Genomic DNA, 19504 nt, shown 5'->3' on the forward strand with positions numbered 1-19504 from the left:
GCTTCTGAATAAAATCACTGTCAAATTTCAGTATCCTTTGCCTCTGTTGTCGGACTTGTTTGCCCGGATTAAAGGTGCCAAGTGGTTCACCAAGATAGATCTTCGTGGAAGACAGCATTTAATACGCCCGAAGGTCATTTTGAGTACTTGGTGATGCCTTTTGGGCTCTCTAATGCTCCCTCAGTGTTTCAGTCCTTTATGCATGATATTTTCCGGAAGTATCTGGATAAATTTATGATTGTTTATCTGGATGATATTCTGGTTTTCTCTGAAGATTGGGACTCACATGTGGAGCAGGTCAGGATGGTGTTTCAGGTTTTGCGTGAGAATGCTTTGTTTGTTAAGGGCTCAAAGTGTCTCTTTGGAGTACAGAAGGTTCCCTTTTTGGGGTTTATTTTTTCCCCTTCTGCTGTGGAGATGGACCCAGTCAAGGTCTGAGCTATTCATGATTGGACTCAACCCACGTCAGTTAAGAGTCTTCAGAAGTTCTTGGGTTTTGCTAACTTCTACCGTCGTTTTATCGCTAATTTTTCTAGCGTTGTTAAACCTTTGACGGATATGACCAAGAAAGGTTCTGATGTTGCTAACTGGGCTCCTGCGGCCGTGGAGGCGTTCCAAGAGTTGAAGCGCCGGTTTACTTCGGCGCCTGTTTTGTGCCAGCCTGATGTCTTACTTCCCTTTCAGGTCGAAGTGGATGCTTCTGAGATTGGGGCAGGGGCCGTTTTGTCGCAGAGAGGCCCTGGTTGCTCGGTAATGAGACCATGTGCTTTCTTCTCTAGGAAGTTTTCGCCTGCTGAGCGGAATTATGATGTTGGCAATCGGGAGTTGCTGGCCATGAAGTGGGCATTTGAGGAGTGGCGTCATTGGCTCGAGGGTGCTAAGCATCGTGTGGTGGTCTTGACTGTTCACAAAAATTTGATGTATCTCGAGTCTGCTAAACGCCTGAATCCTAGACAGGCCCGCTGGTCATTGTTTTTCTCCCGTTTTGACTTTGTGGTCTCGTATTTACCAGGTTCAAAGAATGTAAAGGCTGATGCTCTTTCAAGGAGCTTTGTGCCGGACTCTCCTGGAGTCGCAGAACCAGTTGGTATTCTTAAAGAGGGAGTTATCTTGTCGGCCATTTCTCCCGATTTGCGACGTGTGTTGCAGAGATTTTAGGCTGGTAGACCTGACTCTTGTCCACCTGACAGACTGTTTGTTCCTGATAGGTGGACCAGCAGAGTCATTTCCGAGGTTCATTCCTCGGTGTTGGCAGGGCATCCGGGAATTTTTGGCACTAGAGATCTGGTGGCTAGGTCCTTTTGGTGGCCTTCCTTGTCACGGGATGTACGGTCATTTGTGCAGTCCTGTGGGACTTGTGCTCGAGCTAAGCCTTGCTGTTCTCGTGCCAGCGGGTTGCTCTTGCCCTTGCCTGTCCCGAAGAGGCCTTGGACACACATTTCCATGGATTTCATTTCAGATCTCCCGGTGTCTCAGGGCATGTCTGTCATCTGGGTGGTGTGTGATTGCTTTTCTAAAATGGTCCATTTGGTGCCTTTACCTAAGCTGCCTTCCTCTTCCGATCTGGTTCCTGTGTTCTTTCAGAATGTGGTTCGTTTACATGGCATTCCTGAGAATATTGTGTCTGACAGAGGATCCCAGTTTGTTTCCAGGTTCTGGCGATCCTTTTGTGCTAGGATGGGCATTGATTTGTCGTTTTCATCTGCCTTTCATCCTCAGACTAATGGACAAACGGAGCGAACTAATCAGACTCTGGAGGCTTATTTGAGGTGTTTTGTTTCGGCGGATCAGGATGATTGGGTGACCTTCTTGCCGTTGGCTGAGTTTGCCCTTAATAATCGGGCTAGTTCCGCTACTTTGGTTTCGCCATTTTTCTGCAACTCTGGTTTCCACCCTCGTTTTTCCTCGGGACATGTGGAGCCTTCTGACTGTCCTGGGGTAGATTCTGTGGTGGATAGGTTGCAGCAGATCTGGAATCATGTGGTGGACAACTTAAAGTTGTCACAGGAGAAGGCTCAGCGTTTTGCCAACCGCCGCCGCGGTGTGGGTCCCCGACTTCGTGTTGGGGATTTGGTATGGCTGTCTTCTCGATTTGTTCCGATGAAGGTCTCCTCTCCTAAATTTAAGCCTCGCTTCATCGGTCCTTACAAGATATTGGAAATCCTTAATCCTGTGTCCTTTCGCTTGGATCTTCCGGTGTCGTTTGCCATTCACAACGTGTTCCATAGGTCTTTTTTGCGGCGGTACGTTGTGCCTGTGGTTCCTTCTGTTGAGCCTCCTGCTCCGGTGTTGGTTGAGGGCGAGTTGGAGTATGTGGTGGAGAAGATCTTGGATTCTCGTCTCTCCAGACGGAGGCTTCAGTATCTGGTCAAGTGGAAGGGCTATGGTCAGGAGGATAATTCCTGGGTGGATGCCTCTGATGTGCATGCGGCCGATTTAGTTCGTGCCTTTCACGCTGCTCATCCTGATCGCCCTGGTGGTCTTGGTGAGGGTTCGGTGACCCCTCCTTAAGGGGGGGGGTACTGTTGTGAATTAGACTTTTTGGCTCCCTCTTGTGGTTACTAGTGATATGACTCTGGGATTGTCTTTCCTCAGTTTGGCACCCACCTGGGTCGTTAGTCCAGGGGAGTTGCTATATAAGCTTCCTGGATCCTTAGTCCAGTGCCTGGCATCGTTGTAATCAGATCCTTTCTGTTTGCTCCTGTCTGCTGGTCCGGGTTCGTGCAAAATTAAGCTAAGTCCTGCTTCTTTGTTTTTTGGTTATTTGCTTGCTCTCATTTTTGTCCAGCTTGTACTAAATGTGATTCCTGACCTTGCTGGAAGCTCTAGGGGGCTGGTGTTCTCCGCCCAGGCTGTTAGACGGTTCGGGGGTTCTTGAATATCCAGCGTGGATATTTTGATAGGGTTTTTGCTGACCATATAAGTCATCTTACTATATTCTGCTATTAGCTAGTGGGCCTCTCTTTGCTAAATACCTAGCTCATTCTTACGTTTGTCTTTTCCTCTTACCTCACCGTTATTATTTGTTGGGGGCTTGTATCCAACTTTTGGGGTCTTTTCTCTGGAGGCAAGAAAGGTCTTTCTTTTCCCTTCTAGGGTTAGTTAGTTCTCCGGCTGGCGCGAGACGTCTAGAACCAACGTAGGCACGTTCCCCGGCTACTGCTATTTGTGGTGCTAGGATTAGATATATGGTCAGCTCAGTTACCACTTCCCTATGAGCTGGTTTTTTGTGTTTGCAGACTTAGTAATTATTTCTGAGACCCTCTGCCATTGGGGTCATAACACTGAACCCATCGATACCTACAATCTAATGTATATAGGGTCCCTTGACAATTTATTATTGGGGGAAATATCGGTCCGGCATGTCCGATTTTGGAATGTCAATTGTAGTATTGTCTCCCGGAAATATATGGAGCACTCCGCCGAACTTTCCAAAATTTCTACTTGCTGATATTGCATTGTAAGTAAATGGTTCTTTAAGTCAAAGGGATTGGGGCCAATTGATCAAGGCTTTTAAATGAGAAAACTGGTGTAAAAGGCTTTGAAAAGTCTCCAAATTTTTTTATGCAATGCAGAGTTGCGAAAAAAAATTGTACAACTTTTTTGGGTTTTCTCACCAATTTGAAACAACCCCACCAAAATTGGCGGTACTAGGGAGGAACTGAGGCAGGACGGAGCATGTCTATGTGGAGCGCCCGCTAGGACCATGGAGTACTCGGTACCAGGCCTGTTCTGTTCTTAAAGGGGTGGTCACGGTGGCAGTGAACCAGTCCGTGGCCCTGGGTGTCCAGTAAAAAGGGAATTAATGAAATTGGGAATATAGTCTAATGTAGCATGTTCTCAATGCCACCTGTGGTACTCGGCCAGGGATGGCCGACGCTGCTTAAAGTGGTCCCTTCTAGATGATGGTATTGCAGCTTGGATGTTACAGCTCCCCACAGGTAGAGCGTAGTCCCCAGGGCTCCCGATATAGTTAGAAATGATGATAGATGGTGAAGTGCAGGAAAGAATTGGAGGACACAAGGTTGCAATCTCTTTACCTTTTACTGATGCAGTTCAGGTACAGGTTACAGGTGATCTTTGGAATCCAGGCAGCCTGGAAGTGATTTGGAATCCCCCTAGCCAGGTGGGGTTGGAAGCCTTCCTTACTGTGCTGTGTTCTAAGTCCCTTTCTGCTTGAGGCTTGGTACAAGGTCCTCTCTTTCTCTCTCTCTGTCCTTTTAGGTGAACATTACTCGCATGGCAGGCAACTCGAGCCTTTTTACAGGTGTCCCTTTTCATGGTGACTCTGGGCTCTATCTGCTGCTGTGCCTTCGGGAGTAGTGGTGGCCAGGAGACTTGGAATCTCCAGCCTGACGGTTTTTGCTGTGGGGCATACAGTTTCCCCCACAACCTTGGAAATCCAGCCTCCGGTTTCTTGCGCTTGATCATGGAGGGAGCCTATTCGCAGCTCCCCTCCAGTTTCTCTCTTCACCTTTGCTCCTTCTCCCCTCACTGTCTCTTACAGACTGTCTGACTCTCATCTCAGTTGCTGCAGAACCTCGTGTCTGCACGGCTCCAGCTCTCCTCACAGACTCCTCCACTCCTCAGTCAAACTAACTACTAACTCCTCCTCCACCCAGAATATATGGGGAAGCTACCCTTAAACTGGGTCTATAGTTCCCCCTTCTGGCCTGGAGTCAAGACAGTGTTGTGTGTACGTGTTACCTGTTAAAGGGATCTTCCTCGCTTCCAGGCATGGCATCACCCTCCCCGTGAGGAAGGCAATACCACTGTAACAACTGAATTCCTGGGGTGTTACAAATGCCCACCTGTCAAATTTATTAAACCTTCCCCTGTATGCCATTTAAAGAATTTGGCGCATCGTACTCCAGAGACCCCTTCATTAGGACTGGCCTGTGCAATGCCAGTCTTGATGAATTGGTCCAAAAATGTTTCAAATTTTGTCAAAAAAATGTAATAATGTCTAAAATTATGTATCAAATGGATGTGGTTGTTCTATAGATTGAGAAACTACAAATACGTCTTATGTAGACGCAATGTTAGCTATGTTTTTAAGGTCATATTTGTACTGTATATCTTTTGCCATTTTATGAAATTGTAAGCAGACAGAGATATAGTAGTAGAGGGTTCAGGAAAGTGTAACCCACAAATTTAATTTGAGAAACAAAAGGAAAAGAAAATGGTACTCACGGCAATCAGCTGGTAAGAGTTATTCATCATGGCTATCAACATATTGAGTAACACAACCAAAGATATCACGTTGTACGTTCCAAACATCGTGGCACCAACAAACTCTGTGAATTCATGACGTGCTTTCACATTGGTGACATACAAGTTCAGAAGACCAAACACTGACCAGAACAAAGATTGCAGGGTCTCAAAAAGGCTGTAATAAAGGAAAACAGGATGATCCTCATTATTGTAAGGCGTTTGTGAGGAGCATCTACTTATTGAAACAAATTGGGAGACATAATATATTGTAAAAAATATATAAAATGCATTATATAGATGCACACAGATCAATATTCACTGTTCTTTCAGCACATATTTGACCTCCCAACATGTTCTAACTGGGCAAGTGATAGCTTTTCTTGTTGCATTAAGTTCTTTCAATAGTTGACCAGTGATTATATATATTTTCTGTACTGGCCTCGAAGCTTCCATGTTCTTATTGGTACAGTTCTGCTTAACGGAAATCTGTTACCAGGTTTTCCTCCTAAACTGAAAGCAGCATAATGTTTAGTCAGAGACCCTGATTCTAGCGATGTGTCACTTACTGAGCTACTTGCTGTAGTTTTGATAAAAATCACCATTTTATCAGCAGAAGATTATCACTAAAGGACTAGCAAACTTGCTCCCAGATAGTCCTTTATATTCATGAGCTCTATAACCCCGCCCCCACCACTGATTGGCAGTTTTCGGCCTATGCCCAGTGTACACAGAAAACTATCAATCAATAGCGTGGGCGGGATTATACAGAGCTCCGCATTCAGAGAACTGCTAGATCTGCAACAGAGAAAACAACAATTTTATCAACACTGAAGCAAACAGCCCAGTAAGTAACACTTTCCTGGAATTAGGGTATCTGCCCCTACATCATGCTGCTCTCAGATGAAATAGCAAAAATCTAGTGACAGATTCCCTTTAACATCATTATGAATAGCATGAATTTAGTGGCAGCAGAATGATGCTAAACTCGTTTATGAAGATAAATTAGCTTAAAATCCTTGTGGACAGAGGAGTACGAATGAATGATAATGTAGTTCTAAATAAGGAAAGAGGGTCAAGAGTGTAGGAACACTCATCTGCCTAATATAAATTGCAAGTTCTAACAGGTACAACATGCATTCTGACAACTTGTAGCTTGCCTAAAGCATGTTTCTCTTTTACTGGTTTGGAAGCAAGCTATAAAATACAGGGTTGGAGCAGCTTTGCTAAGGACAAGATAATCTTTAGGCCATGTGCACATGTAGCGGTTTTTACCGCGGAACCGCAGCGATTTTGATGCTGCGTGTCCGCAGCAGTTTCCATTGCGTTTACAGTTACATGTAAACCCTATGGAAACCGCAAACCGCTGTGCACATGCTGCGGGAAAAACCGCGCAGAAACGCAGCGGTTTACAACCCGCAGCATGTCACTTCTTTGTGCAGAATTGCAGCGATTCTGCACACATAGAAATGCATTGATCCTCTTACTTCCCGCATGGGGCTGTGCCCACGATGCGGGAAGTAAGCGAATAATGTGTGGTTGCTGTTATGATCCGGTGGTAGGATCTCAAAACTGACCTGACACATATGACCAGAATATAGGACAAGTTCTGGGGATGTGGAAACTATACTGACTGCAAATCCTGATCCTATCCACACACACTAAAGGTAGCCGTGGAGCGTTCCTAAAAACCTAGACGCCTCTTTCACAGCCTGAGAAACTGACTACCCCTAGAGAGAAAGCAAAGACCTCACTTGCCTCAGAGAAATAACCCCAAAGTATTTAGACAGCCCCCCACAAATAATAACGGTGAGTTAAGGGGAAAATACAAACGTAGAAATGAAACAGGTTTAGCAAATGAGGCCCGCTAACACTAGATAGACAGAAAATAGATAGTTTTTGTACTGACCGCACAGACTCCTATCAAAAATAAACCACGCAGAGAATACAAGAACCCTCACACCGACTCACTCTGCACCCCAGAACTAACCAGCAAGCGAAAAATCACATAATAGCAAGCTGGACTGAACTCATTATATACTGAGAAACGTTTTCAAGGAAATAATGAGCAAGAGTAACAAACAAACTTAGCTTCTCCGGCAGGAGACAGGTCACAAGGAATATCCAGGAGAGCACAAAATCAGGACTGAATACACCGACAGCAGGCAACAAGTGAAGGTCCAGGTGGAATTAAATAGGGACCAGTCATAGCAGGAAATGAGGCAACTGAGCCCTGCTACAGACCCGCAGTATCGCTAAAGGCCACCAGAGGGAGCCCAGGTGGAATTCACAACAGGTTGCTACCCGGGGTGGAGGAGAGGAGACTCTCTTCCAGGCCCTGGGAACCATATTTGTGGTAAAAAAAAAGAATTAAAATAAAAAATGATATACTCACCTCTCAGCGCTGCACGCGGCCGTCCGGTCTCAGGTTTGCTGTGCGAGCAGGACCTGCGGTGACGTCACGGTCACGAAGGTCCTTCTCGTACAGCATCTTTGGAACCGGACCGCCGCTTGCAGCGCCGAGGAGATCGGGACGTCAGAGGGTGAGTATATAACCATGTTTTATTATTTTTAACATTACTATTGATGCTGCATATTGCTGCATATGCAGCATCAATAGTATAGGAGTAAACCCGCAGCGGAAACCGCAAAACAAAACGTGATAAATCTGCAGGGATAACCGCAGTGGTTTTGCCCTGCAGATTTATCAAATCCACGGCGGGAGAACCCGCAGGGACCCGAACCTACGTGTGCACATGGCCTTAACTGGGACTGTGTTAGAACACATTGTTCAGTCCCTACCTAGCATGGAATTAATAGTAGGGATGAGCGAGTGATAAAATGCTCAGACGCTCGTTTAGAGTTACACGTATAATGGTAGTCAGTGGGAAAGTTGAGTATTTTTCCAGCAGACCCTACAAGGAGGTCTGGGGAGGGGCAGTGAAAATGTTGAAATGGATGGAAATAGTGCTGAATAGAAGAAAAACATGGGGAATTCAAAATCAAAGAGAAATTGAAGTATACAGGAAAAAAGTTAAGAAACATTCTTTCCTGTATAATGACTTGTGTATAAGGCAAAATTTAAAAATGATTTAAAAAGTATAATTTAAGTAAACCAAAATTAAAGTTTTTATTTTTTATTCATTTTTTAATAAAACAATTGGAAATGTCAGTGTAATTTATGAAGGAAGCAAGAACAGCCAAAAATGGGATGGAAGTGTGCCTCAGATACACCCTGTATTAGACATAAAGGAGGGCCTCATACACATTATATTTAAATTTTCATGTAGTGGTACTCCAAGACTCATAAAGGCTATGCACTAACTGCAAAGCCTGCCCAAAATTACAAGCAGAGTCATCCATTTACCCGTGAAGGCACCAACTGTAGTGTCCCATTCAAATATTGTGAACAAAGTGTAGTTGCGGTACTCCTACACTCATAAAGGCTTTGCACAAGAATAAAATATAAGAAGGGTCATCCATACACCCTTGAAGGCACCAAATGGAGTGCCCGATAAGAAAATTACCAAAGTGTAATTGATGAACTCCTACACTCATAGAGGAAAAGCAGGAAAGATTCTAAGGAGGGTCATCCATACACACTTGAAGGCAAAAACTGGAGGGCCTCATTCAAATATTGAACATTAAAACACATTATGTGCTGCTGATATCTGGTGGTGTGGAAAAGTGAAGAAGACTAATCCAGGCTTTGTTCATTTTTATCAGAGTAAGTTTGTCAGCATTCCCTGTTGACAGGTGAAAGCACCTGTCTGTTATGACCCCCGGCAGCGACACTAAAAACCTGCTTAGACAAGGCACTAGCTTAAGGGCAGCACAACACGTCCAAGGCATAAAGGGACAGCTTAAGTCAGGCATCCAGCTTTGAGACCCAATAGTTGGAGGTCACAGAGGAGCTTGGGAGTATGTCGGCTTGGTTGGCCACGTATTGCTTGACTATCTTTAAAAGCTTTTCCCTCCTTGTCAAAAATACCTGGTCATCGGGCCCTGAACATTAGGATGGTGTAGTGAAATTGGCCCAGGCCTTTGACCATACAATCAGTACTCTTTTTTTGGCCAAGATAAATATAAAGTGAGGGTAATGGGAAAGGCAGCGGTACATAAAGACGGCCATATGTTCCAAGCTCCCTACAGCCAACACTTCCCTGTCTCCACCATGATAATGACTCTCCATGTCCTCCTGCCCCTTCTCCTCTTCAGCCCATTCACATAGCACGTTGTGCTAGCAACCAGCTCCTGTTCCTCCTCCTCAGCCTCCACCTCCTCATTGTTACCCAATCTCCGCTGGCCAGAAGAGATGATGTTGGGCTGGTAAGTAATTCCCTGTCTCATGTCTTCCTCTATCTCCACCTGGTCCACATGCATAGCGTCTTGTTTAATTGTGAGCAGCGACTGTTTAAATAGGTGCAGATGGTTGAGCTGACTATGGCATCATCCCTGCTCACCATCTTTGCGGAGTCCTCAAAGTTTTGGAGAACTGCACAAATGTAAGACATCCATGCCTACACTTCAATTGTTATTTGTGGAGTCCAGGAGTTGGTGGGAATCCTCCTTGTCAAAAAGCCTAAACGGCAACATTTCCAAGACAAGCAACCTGGAAATGGGCCTGTTTGTGTTTGGGGCTGTAGGGTAGGTGGCTGGAAACTTTCTCTCTTGTTCCAATGACTGGGATAGAAACAGCTGAACACACTGCTTGATTTGGAAGTGCCTGATGATGGTGCGTCAGAATGTTCAAGGATGGGTGCTGGGCAGGAGGCATCTTTGCCAGTATCATGGACAGGGGATTGGGAAGCACCTAGCACAGGGAAAGATGCAGTGGTGTCACCCATTAGCACCAATTGTGGACCCAGGCATTTTGTCCACCAAATCGGTTGCTTAGATGACATGTGCCTGATCATGCTGGTGCTGCTTAGGCTCTTAGTGGTCAGGCCCCTGCTGATCTTGGGATTTTGGCATGACACATGTTGGAAATTACCATTTTGTTTTTCTCAGTAATCTCTTTAAAAAAAGTCCCAGACTAGGGAACACCTAAAATGCCAACAGTAAAATATGGTGTGGTAGTGTGATGGTCTGGCGTGGGTTTACTGCTTCAGGTCCTGTAAGACTTGCTGTGGTAAATAGAACCATGAATTCTGCTGTCTACCAAAAAATCTTAAAGGAGAATGTCTGGCCATCTGTTCGTGACCTCAAGCAGAAGCGCACAAGTCCACCTCTGCATGGCGTAAGAAAAACTAAAATCTAAATTAAGGCTTCGGAGTGGCCTAGTCAAAGTCCTGACCTTAATATGGTTGAGATGATGTGGCATGACCTTAAAAAGGCGGTTTATGCTTGGAAACCCTCCAATGTGGCTGAATTACAACAATTGTGCAAAGATGAGTGATCCAAAATTCCTCCAGAGCATTGTAAAAGACTCTTTGCCAGTTATCGCAAACACTTGATTGCAGTTGATACATCACACTAGACCTTGGAAATCAAGGTCCCAGAGTCTGGAGGAAGAGTGGAGAGAAAGACATTCCAATCTGCTTGAGGTCTAGTGTGAAGTTTCCACAATCAGTGATGACTTGGGGAGCCATGTCATTTGTTGGTGTAGGTCCACTGTGTTTTATCAAGACCAAATTCAGCACAGCCATCTACCAGGAAATCTTTGAGCACTTCATGCTTCCCTCTGCTGACAAGCTTTTTGGAGATGGAAATTTCATTTTCCAGCAGGACTTAGCACCTGTCCACACTGCCAAAAGTACCAATACCTGGTTTAAAAACAACAGTATCACTGTGCTTGATTGGCCAGCAAACTCATCTTACCTTAACCCCATGGAGAATCTATAGGGTATTGTCAAGAGGAAGATGAGAGACACCAGACCCAACAATGCAGACAAGCTGAAGGCTGCTTTCAAAGCAACCTGGGCTTCCATAACACCTCAGCAGTGACACAGGCTGATAGCCTCCATGCCATGCCGCATTAATGCAGTAATTGCTGCAGAAGGAGCCCTGACCAAATATTGAGTACATTTACTGAGCATACATTTCAGTAGGCCAGTATTTCGGCTGTTGAAATCACTTTTTCATGCTGGTGTTATAAAGTATTCTAATTTATTGAGATAATGACTTTTGGGTTTTCATTGGCTGCAAGCCATAATCATCAACATTAACAGAAATAAACACTTGAAATAAATCACTCTGTTTGTAATGAGTCTGACTCTATAAAATATATGAGATTCATTTGCGATTTTAACATGAGCTTTTGCATAGAGAGAACTGCTGTATGTAAAAGCTTGTGTTAAAATTGCATTGCATATGGATGCCATACGGATGTCACACTGTTACTAGTTGCGAGGAAATCGCGTTCTCGCATTGCAAACGGATTACATACCGATCACTGTTCAGGGAACATTTGTGTGATCCTTGGCCGTCAAAATTGGACCAATTTTTTTAGACGGTAAGTGTGACTCCAGCCTAAAGCTAAAAGTGTTTGTAATTACACTCAACTCTGATCTATAATGTGCAGAGATCAGGTCTGAGCATCTCACCAAAGAAGGCATGTTCTTCTGACTTTCTGAAGGCCTGTTATTTTTTTTGTCTTGCATTTTTATGATTGGACAGCGTTATAGAGGGGAAAAAGTACTCTCCCCCAGAGGCAAATCTCTGGTAATGCCCCATTAGACTTATGAATTAGAATTTAAACTTTACAAGCTAATCTCTCTGCAGAAGAGAACTTAAAAAATAAAAAACTGTGTTATTCAGTTCTGTTTGTAACATTCCATGATGTGGCCAGTTTAACCTGCTCAAGGCTGGTGAAATGTCCTCTTGTGCTAGAATCAGCTAAAATTCCGCCTTTTGTCTAAGCATGGTGCATAGGTGGAAGATCTAAAGCTAAGAATTGAAATTCATAATTTTATAAGCCTGATGTATATTATGAGTAGATAATAAATGCACACTGTCAGAAAAAAAAACTGCCTTGGAGACATTACGGCCGAGCAGCATGTAGCAACTGTAAGCTCAGTAGCCCCCTGCTTATCACGGATGAGTGGCCTGCCATTTTCTCTTAGAACACACAATATCAAGCTCTAGCAAGACAGCTCCAAAGACAACTGTCTGCTTACAATGCTAGAAACAGTTTGTGATGGTGCAGATTTGGAGACAGAGCTCACTTGTCAGCATGGACGTCTTCTCCTTGGAAACTGCAAGCTAAAGTGACAAAGGTCTGTGGAGACATCCTGCGTCATGTTATTCCATAGTCATTTAAAGGAGAGAACATAATTTGGCAGGATTCTGCCTGTGCATGTACAAGAGGAAAGAAACCTGCTTAACCCCTCTTCTATTCATAGAGTAAAAGGCTGGTTTATTTTAGCAATCATTTCTCAAATAAAGCAGAAAGTCTCAAACACTCTGTGGTGAAATAATTTACCGGTGTTTTTTGGAAGTACACAATACTAATACACAGCACTAGTGCCGAAAATACGAGCATCTCCTGCAATGTGTTATACTTCGAGACTACTGTGAATAAAAATTAATTTGTGCACCACAAATGAATATTCACATTGTATGTTCAGGTAATTTTTTTGGTCCAACATTCTGCGCTACTTTATTGTTAATATATTTTTCATAGTACTGCTATTATTAGAAAATAAAAAAGTTCAATCATCTTATCTGCTCGCCCAAGCTTTTCATTGTATATGCACTGCTCAAAAAATAAAGGGAACACTTAAACAACAGAATATAACTCCAAGTAAATCAAACTTCTGTGAAATCAAACTGTCCACTTAGGAAGCAACACTGTTTGACAATCAATTTCACATGCTGTTGTGCAAATGGAATAGACAACAGATGGAAATGATTGGCAATTATCAAGATACCCTCAATAAAGGAGTGGTTCTGCAGGTGGGGACCACAGACCACATCCCAGTACCAATGCTTTCTGGTGATGTTTTGGTCACTTTTGAATGTTGGTTGTGCTTTCACGCTTGTGGTAGCATGAAACGGACTCTACAACCCACACAAGTGGCTCAGGTAGTGCAGCTCATCCAGGATGACACATCAATGCAAGCTGTGGCAAGAAGGTTTGCTGTGTCTGTCAGCGTAGTGTCCAGAGGCTGGAGGCGCTACCAGGAGACAGGCCAGTACACCAGGAGACATGGAGGGGGCCATAGGAGGCCAACAACCCAGCAGAAGGACCACTACCTCAACCTTTGTGTAAGGAGGAGCACTGCCAGAGCCCTGCAAAATGACTTCCAGAAGGCCACAAATGTCCATGTGTCTGCACAAACGGTTAGAAACGGACTCCATGAGGATGGTCTGAGTGCCCGACTTCCACAGATGAGGGTTGTGCTCACAGCCCAACACCATGCAGGACGCTTGGCATTTGCCACAGAACACCTGGATTGGCAAAATCACCACTGGCGCCATGTGCTCTTCACAGATGAAAGCAGGTTCACACTGAGCACATGTGACAGACGTGACAGTCTGGAGACACTGTGGAGAGCGATCTGCTGCCTGAAACATCCTTCAGCGTGATCGGTTTGACAGTGGGTCAGTAATGGTGTGGGGTGGCATTTCTTTGGAGGGCCACGCAGCCCTCCATATGCTTGCCAGAGGTAGCCTGACTGCCATTAGGTACCGAGATGAGATCCTCAGACCCCTTGTGAGATCATATGCTGGTGCGGTTGGCCCTGGGTTCCTCCTAATGCAGGACAATGCCAGACCTTATGTGGCTGGAGTGTCAGCAGTTCCTGCAAGATGAAGGCATTTAAGCTATGGACTGGCCTGCCCATTCCACAGACCTTAATCCGATTGAACACGTCTGGGATATCATATCTCCACCAACGTCACGTTGCACCACAGACTGTCCAGGAGTTGGCGGATCCTTTAGTCCAGGTCTGGGAGGAGATCCCTCAGGAGACCATCCGCCGCCTCATCAGGAGCATGCCCAGGCATTGTAGGGAGGTCATACAGACACATGGAGGCCACACACACTACTGAGCATCATTTCCTTGTCTTGAGGCATGTTCACTGAATGTGGATCAGCCTGTAACTTAATTTTCCACTTTGATTTTGAGCATCATTCCAACTCCAGACCTCCGTGGGATATTAGTTGTGATTTACATTGATTATTTTTAGGTTTTATTGTTCTAAACACATTCCACTATGTAAAGAATAAAGATTTACAACTGAAATATTTCATTCAGTGATATCTAGGATGTGGGGTTTTAGTGTTCCCTTTATTTTTTTGAGCAGTGTACAATAAATGGGATGCATGGATAACATCCCTGGTGGTCTCCAGGTAAATAGTACTGAGTCTAAAACATGTTGCAGAAATCCAGAATCTCCAATGTTAATTAAAAAATCCCCCTTCAGGGCTTGCTCACATCGGCGTATAACACGGCCCAGTGCTATCCGATGTTTTATCAAACAGTACTCGGCCCAATGTTATGCTATGGGGCAGTGCAGATCTGTGATTATTTTCTCATGCTGATTCAGATCACGCACACCCATACAAGTATACACTGTGTTCCAAATTATTATGCAAATAATATTTCCTCATATTTTCTCTAAATTACCTATCTGAATTGCAGTCATTGTTATTTTCCAGTCATCTACTATTCTAGTATAATTGCAATGTTTTGGAAAAAACTGCCTATGAAAACAGTATATTTAAAAAAAAAAAATAAACACTCAAAATGCATGTTCCAAATTATTATGCACAGCAGAGTTTTCAACCTTTTTTTTTAATTTTGAACAAAAAAAATGGTCAATTGTGAAGTTATAAGCATTATCAGCTTATTAAAAATGAAATCAAACAGTTTTCAAGTGAAAACTTTATTCTAGGTGATGTTACATTTGCACATAGGACGCCTTGTTCGAAAGAAGCTTCTGAACACTCTCGTCCATTGAATTTGTCAGTTTTTGGATGGTTTCTGCTTCAATTGTTTTGCATGTGGACAGAATACCCTCCCAGAGCTGTTGCTTAGATGTGAACTGCCTCCCGCCATCATAGACACTCCTTTTGATGATGCTCCAGAGGTTCTCAATGGGGTTGAGGTCAGGGGAAGATGGTGGCCACACCATAAGTTTGTCCTCTTTTATGCCCATAGCAGCCAGAGATGCAGATGTGTTTTTTGCAGCATGAGACGGTGCATTATCATGCATGAAAATGATCTTGCTGCACAAAGCACGGTTCTTCCTCTTGAACCATGGCAGGAAGTGTTTTTAGAAACTCCACATAGATTATGGAGTTCATCTTTACCCCTTCAGGGATCATAAAGGGGCCGACAATCTCTCTCCCCATGATTCCAGCCCAAAACATTACTCTACTTCCTCCTTGTTGGTGCCTTAGCCGTGTTTTCATGGGGTGTCCATCAACCAGCCATCCTCCACTCCATCCATCTGGACCATCGAGCGTTGCACGGCACTCATCGGTGAACAAAACAGATTGGAAGTCAGTCTTCACGTATCGTTTGGCCAACTGGAGCTGTTTCTGCTTGTGTGCAGTGGATAGAGGTGGTCGACAGGATGGCTTACGCACCTCTGAAGGACCCTGCATCTTGTTGTTCTGGGGACGTTGGAGGCACCAGCAGCTTCAAAAACTTGTCTGCTGCTATGACAAGGCATTTTTGCAGCTGCTCTTTTAACCTTACGCAATTGCCTGTTGGAAAGGGTCCTCAATGTTTCCTTATCAGCACGCACATGTGTGCTGGGAATCAACTACATACTTCTTGATTGTGCGATGATCACGATGAAGTGTCTTGGCAATGTTGATTGTAGCCATGCCTTGACCTAAATACTCCACAATTTGTTGTTTCTCAGCAGCCGACACATCTTTTTTCTTTCCCATTTTGGCCAAAAATGTAGGCTGCTTAATAATGTGGAACAGCCTTCTTAAGTAGTCTTGCCTTTATTTGGACACACCTGCCAAACTAATTTGCACAGGTATCTGCAATTGCTTTCAGTGATATAAAGAGCCCTGACACACATCACCATCAATGAGTTTAAATGACAAACAAAAAAATTCTAACCTTATCACTCCTAAACTCTTTGTGCATAATAATTTGGAACACAGTGTATGGGTGTGTGTGAAACATCGGACTGCACTTAGATATCATTTGAGTGCTCTCCGATGTCCGCACACACAAACAATGGAGAACTTAAATTCTCCATCTTCTCCGCACCTGTGCTGCAGTTTTCTCATGTGAAAGAATCAGATCACACTCGGATCAAACTTTGACAGAGTTTGAGCCAAGTGTCATTAGCATAATTGGCCTGATTCACTCACATGAGAGAATCTATGCCAGTGTGAGCGAGCCCTCATGAAAAATTCATTAAAATCCATATGTAGGTATGCATCAAAACACAAAAATGGAAATTAGGCATTAGGGGGTAAAAAAATAAATAAAAAACATTTCTTCTGAAAAATATTCTTATTTTCTGCCCTGATTTCCCAGTTTTTTGCTTTTTGTTGTATATCTCCTTCTGCAATTTTCTGCAATTGTCGTCTGCAGTGTGCAAAAAGGTGGCGGTCATGTTATTGATGTGAATCAAATAGCAAATTACTCAAATTCCTCAGACCTGTAAATTTCATAAAATCTTACTTGATTTCGATTCACATCAAATCGATTCTATCATCGCTGTGCTCTGCTTTCACTTTACGGCCGGGAGTCAGTCAGTGCGGGAAGCAGACGGCAAGGGACCTGACGGACACCGGAATGTGAGTATGTACTGTTTTTTTTTTTTTACATTTACGACGGTAACCAGGGTAAACATCGGGTTACTAAGCGCGGCCCTGCACTTAGTAACCCGATGTTTACCCTGGTTACAAGCGAACGCATTGCTGGATCGCTGTCACACACACCGATCCAGCGATGACAGCGGGAGATCCAGCGACGAAAGAAAGTTCCAAACGATCTGCTACGACGTACGATTCTCAGCAGGGTCCCTGATCGCTGCTGCGTGTCAGACACAGCGATATCGTATGGATATCGCTGGAACGTCACGGATCGTACCGTCATAGCGACAAAAGTGCCACTGCGAGACGGTACCCTTATTAGGTTGAGGGCAAACATTTGTGGTTTTATCATAAGAATTCTTGTTCAAGTTTACTTTTAATCCAGCACATGCCTTTCTTTCGAGCGCCCTAAAGGCGTTCTCCAATGATAAAGCGCTCTCTGCTGTAAGCGCTGGATACAGGTTCTTAATTGCACTGGGGACGGATTCCAAGTCTTCAGGGACATAGCTATTTGTCTTTAATTTCCTAGTTACATTTTTTTATTACTTTATCAATATTATTCATTCTTATTTGAGAATGATTTGTCCATAATATATCTAGTCAGAACAGTCCCTGAAGTGGAATATCAAAAGCAGATATGCTTAGAGTAATTGAAAGATATAGTGGCAAGCAAAGGAGCATATAAAAAGTTGAATGAAGCTTATTTTATGCTCTGAAAATTAAGACATAGGTCGTATTGCCAAAGATCACTATACTGCAGTTACATCACATCATAGCGCAGGTGAATATAGTCACATTACAGTACCAACGGTACAGCGATCAACACATGCAAGTCACAAAATGTCGACCCGTGTCACTGCTAATGTCACCATATAGCACCAGCCTTAGGGAACATTCACATTAGATGTAGATTAAGTGAAATAAATCTGTGCTGAATCCACAGTAAAATTTTCATAAATTGGTGATTTGTTAAGAATTTGCCATAGATTTCACTCTTTATAAAGAGTTAAAGCCATAGTGAAAGACCGCATCATAAATAGACAGGCTTGAGCTGTTAATTGAACAACAATTTGTGGACAAGATTTGGTAAATTGATCACATTAACAATGATTTTGCACACACAGAATTTGGTTGTCTTGTCTAAAGAGACTATAACCCATTAACATGCCAGCAATTTTTCATTTTTGTATTTTTGTTTTTTTTCCTCTTATTCATCCAAAATCCATTATGTTTTCCTTTTTTTTCACGTACAGATATCTAAGGCCTTGTTTATTTGCAGAACAATTTGTAGTTTTGAATAACACCATTCATTTTATCATATAATGGACTGAAAAACAGGCCAAATATTTCCAAGTGGGATGAAATGGTGAAAAAAATGCAAATCCACAATTGTTCTTTGGTTTTTATTTTTTCGGCATTCATTGTATGGTAAAAGTGACCATGGATTCTACAGGGCACTACGATTTTGGACAATAGACATTTATATCTTTTATTTAAACGGCTGAAAATCAAATTTAAGCGCTTCACCCTGAAGTCCGTTTTCACCTTCCTGACCAGGCCAATTTCTTCAGTTCTGACCAGTATCACTTTATGTGTAAATCTACCAATTGGAAACAGAGCGCACAACTCCTGTGTAGGCATGAAGAAAAGTAGCTGCTGCTGCCCCATGGCTGGTGGATAAATCCTCCAGGAGATATTGGATCCAGTTGGATAAATGCATGGTTGGGCTATTCTTGTGTTGTGAATCAATTATTGAGAAAAGATGATGAGAAAAAGGCTTTTCATTCACAACGCATTGCGTCTTTTTCAAGCGACAAAAACAAATGGCACATTTCTTTTTTTTCACTTGAAATAGATGCAACGCATTGTGAATTAAAAGCCTTTTCCTCATCATCTTTTCTCAAGAATTGATTAACTCCAGCAGCGCAGCCTACCCACGTGTTTATCCAACTGGATCCAGCACCACTTTATAAGAGAATAACTCTAGAATGCTTCAATAGATTCCGCTGATTCTGAGATTATTTTTTCATTACATATTGTACTTCATGATAGTGGTAAAATTTCTTTCATATGACTTATGTTTATTTGTGAAAAAATCAGAAATTTGGCGAAAATTTTGACAATTTTGCAATTTTCTAAGTAATTTTTATGCCCTTAAGTCAGAGATATGTCACAGAAAATAGTTAATATGTAACATTCCCCACATGTCTACTTTATATCTGCACAATTTTTAAAATATTATTTTTTTTTTTTGGTAGGAAATTAGAAGGGTCCAAAGTTGACCAGTGAAATCTTGTTTTTACAACAAAATTTACAAAACCATTTTTTTTAGGGCCCACCTCACATTCAAGAAGAAGTTTATTAACCCTTCAGGTGCTTCACATGAATTAATGGAATATTGAAGGAAAAAATAAACATTTAACTTTTTTTCCTAAAATTTTTCCTTTTAGACCCAATTTTGTTTACTTTCACAAAGATAAAAAGAGAAAATGGACCATACAGTTTGTTGTGCAATTTCTCCTGAGCACACCGATTCCCAATATGTGGAGGAAAACCACT

The 19504-nt window shown here is 43.0% G+C and overlaps 1 protein-coding gene across 1 annotated transcript in view; it reads right to left on the bottom strand.

The window, feature by feature from the left end:
- Positions 1 to 19504, bottom strand: part of TRPC5 (transient receptor potential cation channel subfamily C member 5) — a 519478-nt gene that overhangs the window by 46119 nt on the left and 453855 nt on the right. The window contains exon 7 of the mRNA XM_077285167.1: positions 5194 to 5389. Within this exon, the coding sequence (XP_077141282.1) occupies positions 5194 to 5389 (196 nt within the window). The remainder of the gene's footprint in view (positions 1 to 5193; positions 5390 to 19504) is intronic.

The sequence above is a fragment of the Ranitomeya variabilis genome, chromosome 2 (assembly GCF_051348905.1).
Source record: "Ranitomeya variabilis isolate aRanVar5 chromosome 2, aRanVar5.hap1, whole genome shotgun sequence".
Taxonomy (NCBI): domain Eukaryota; kingdom Metazoa; phylum Chordata; class Amphibia; order Anura; family Dendrobatidae; genus Ranitomeya; species Ranitomeya variabilis.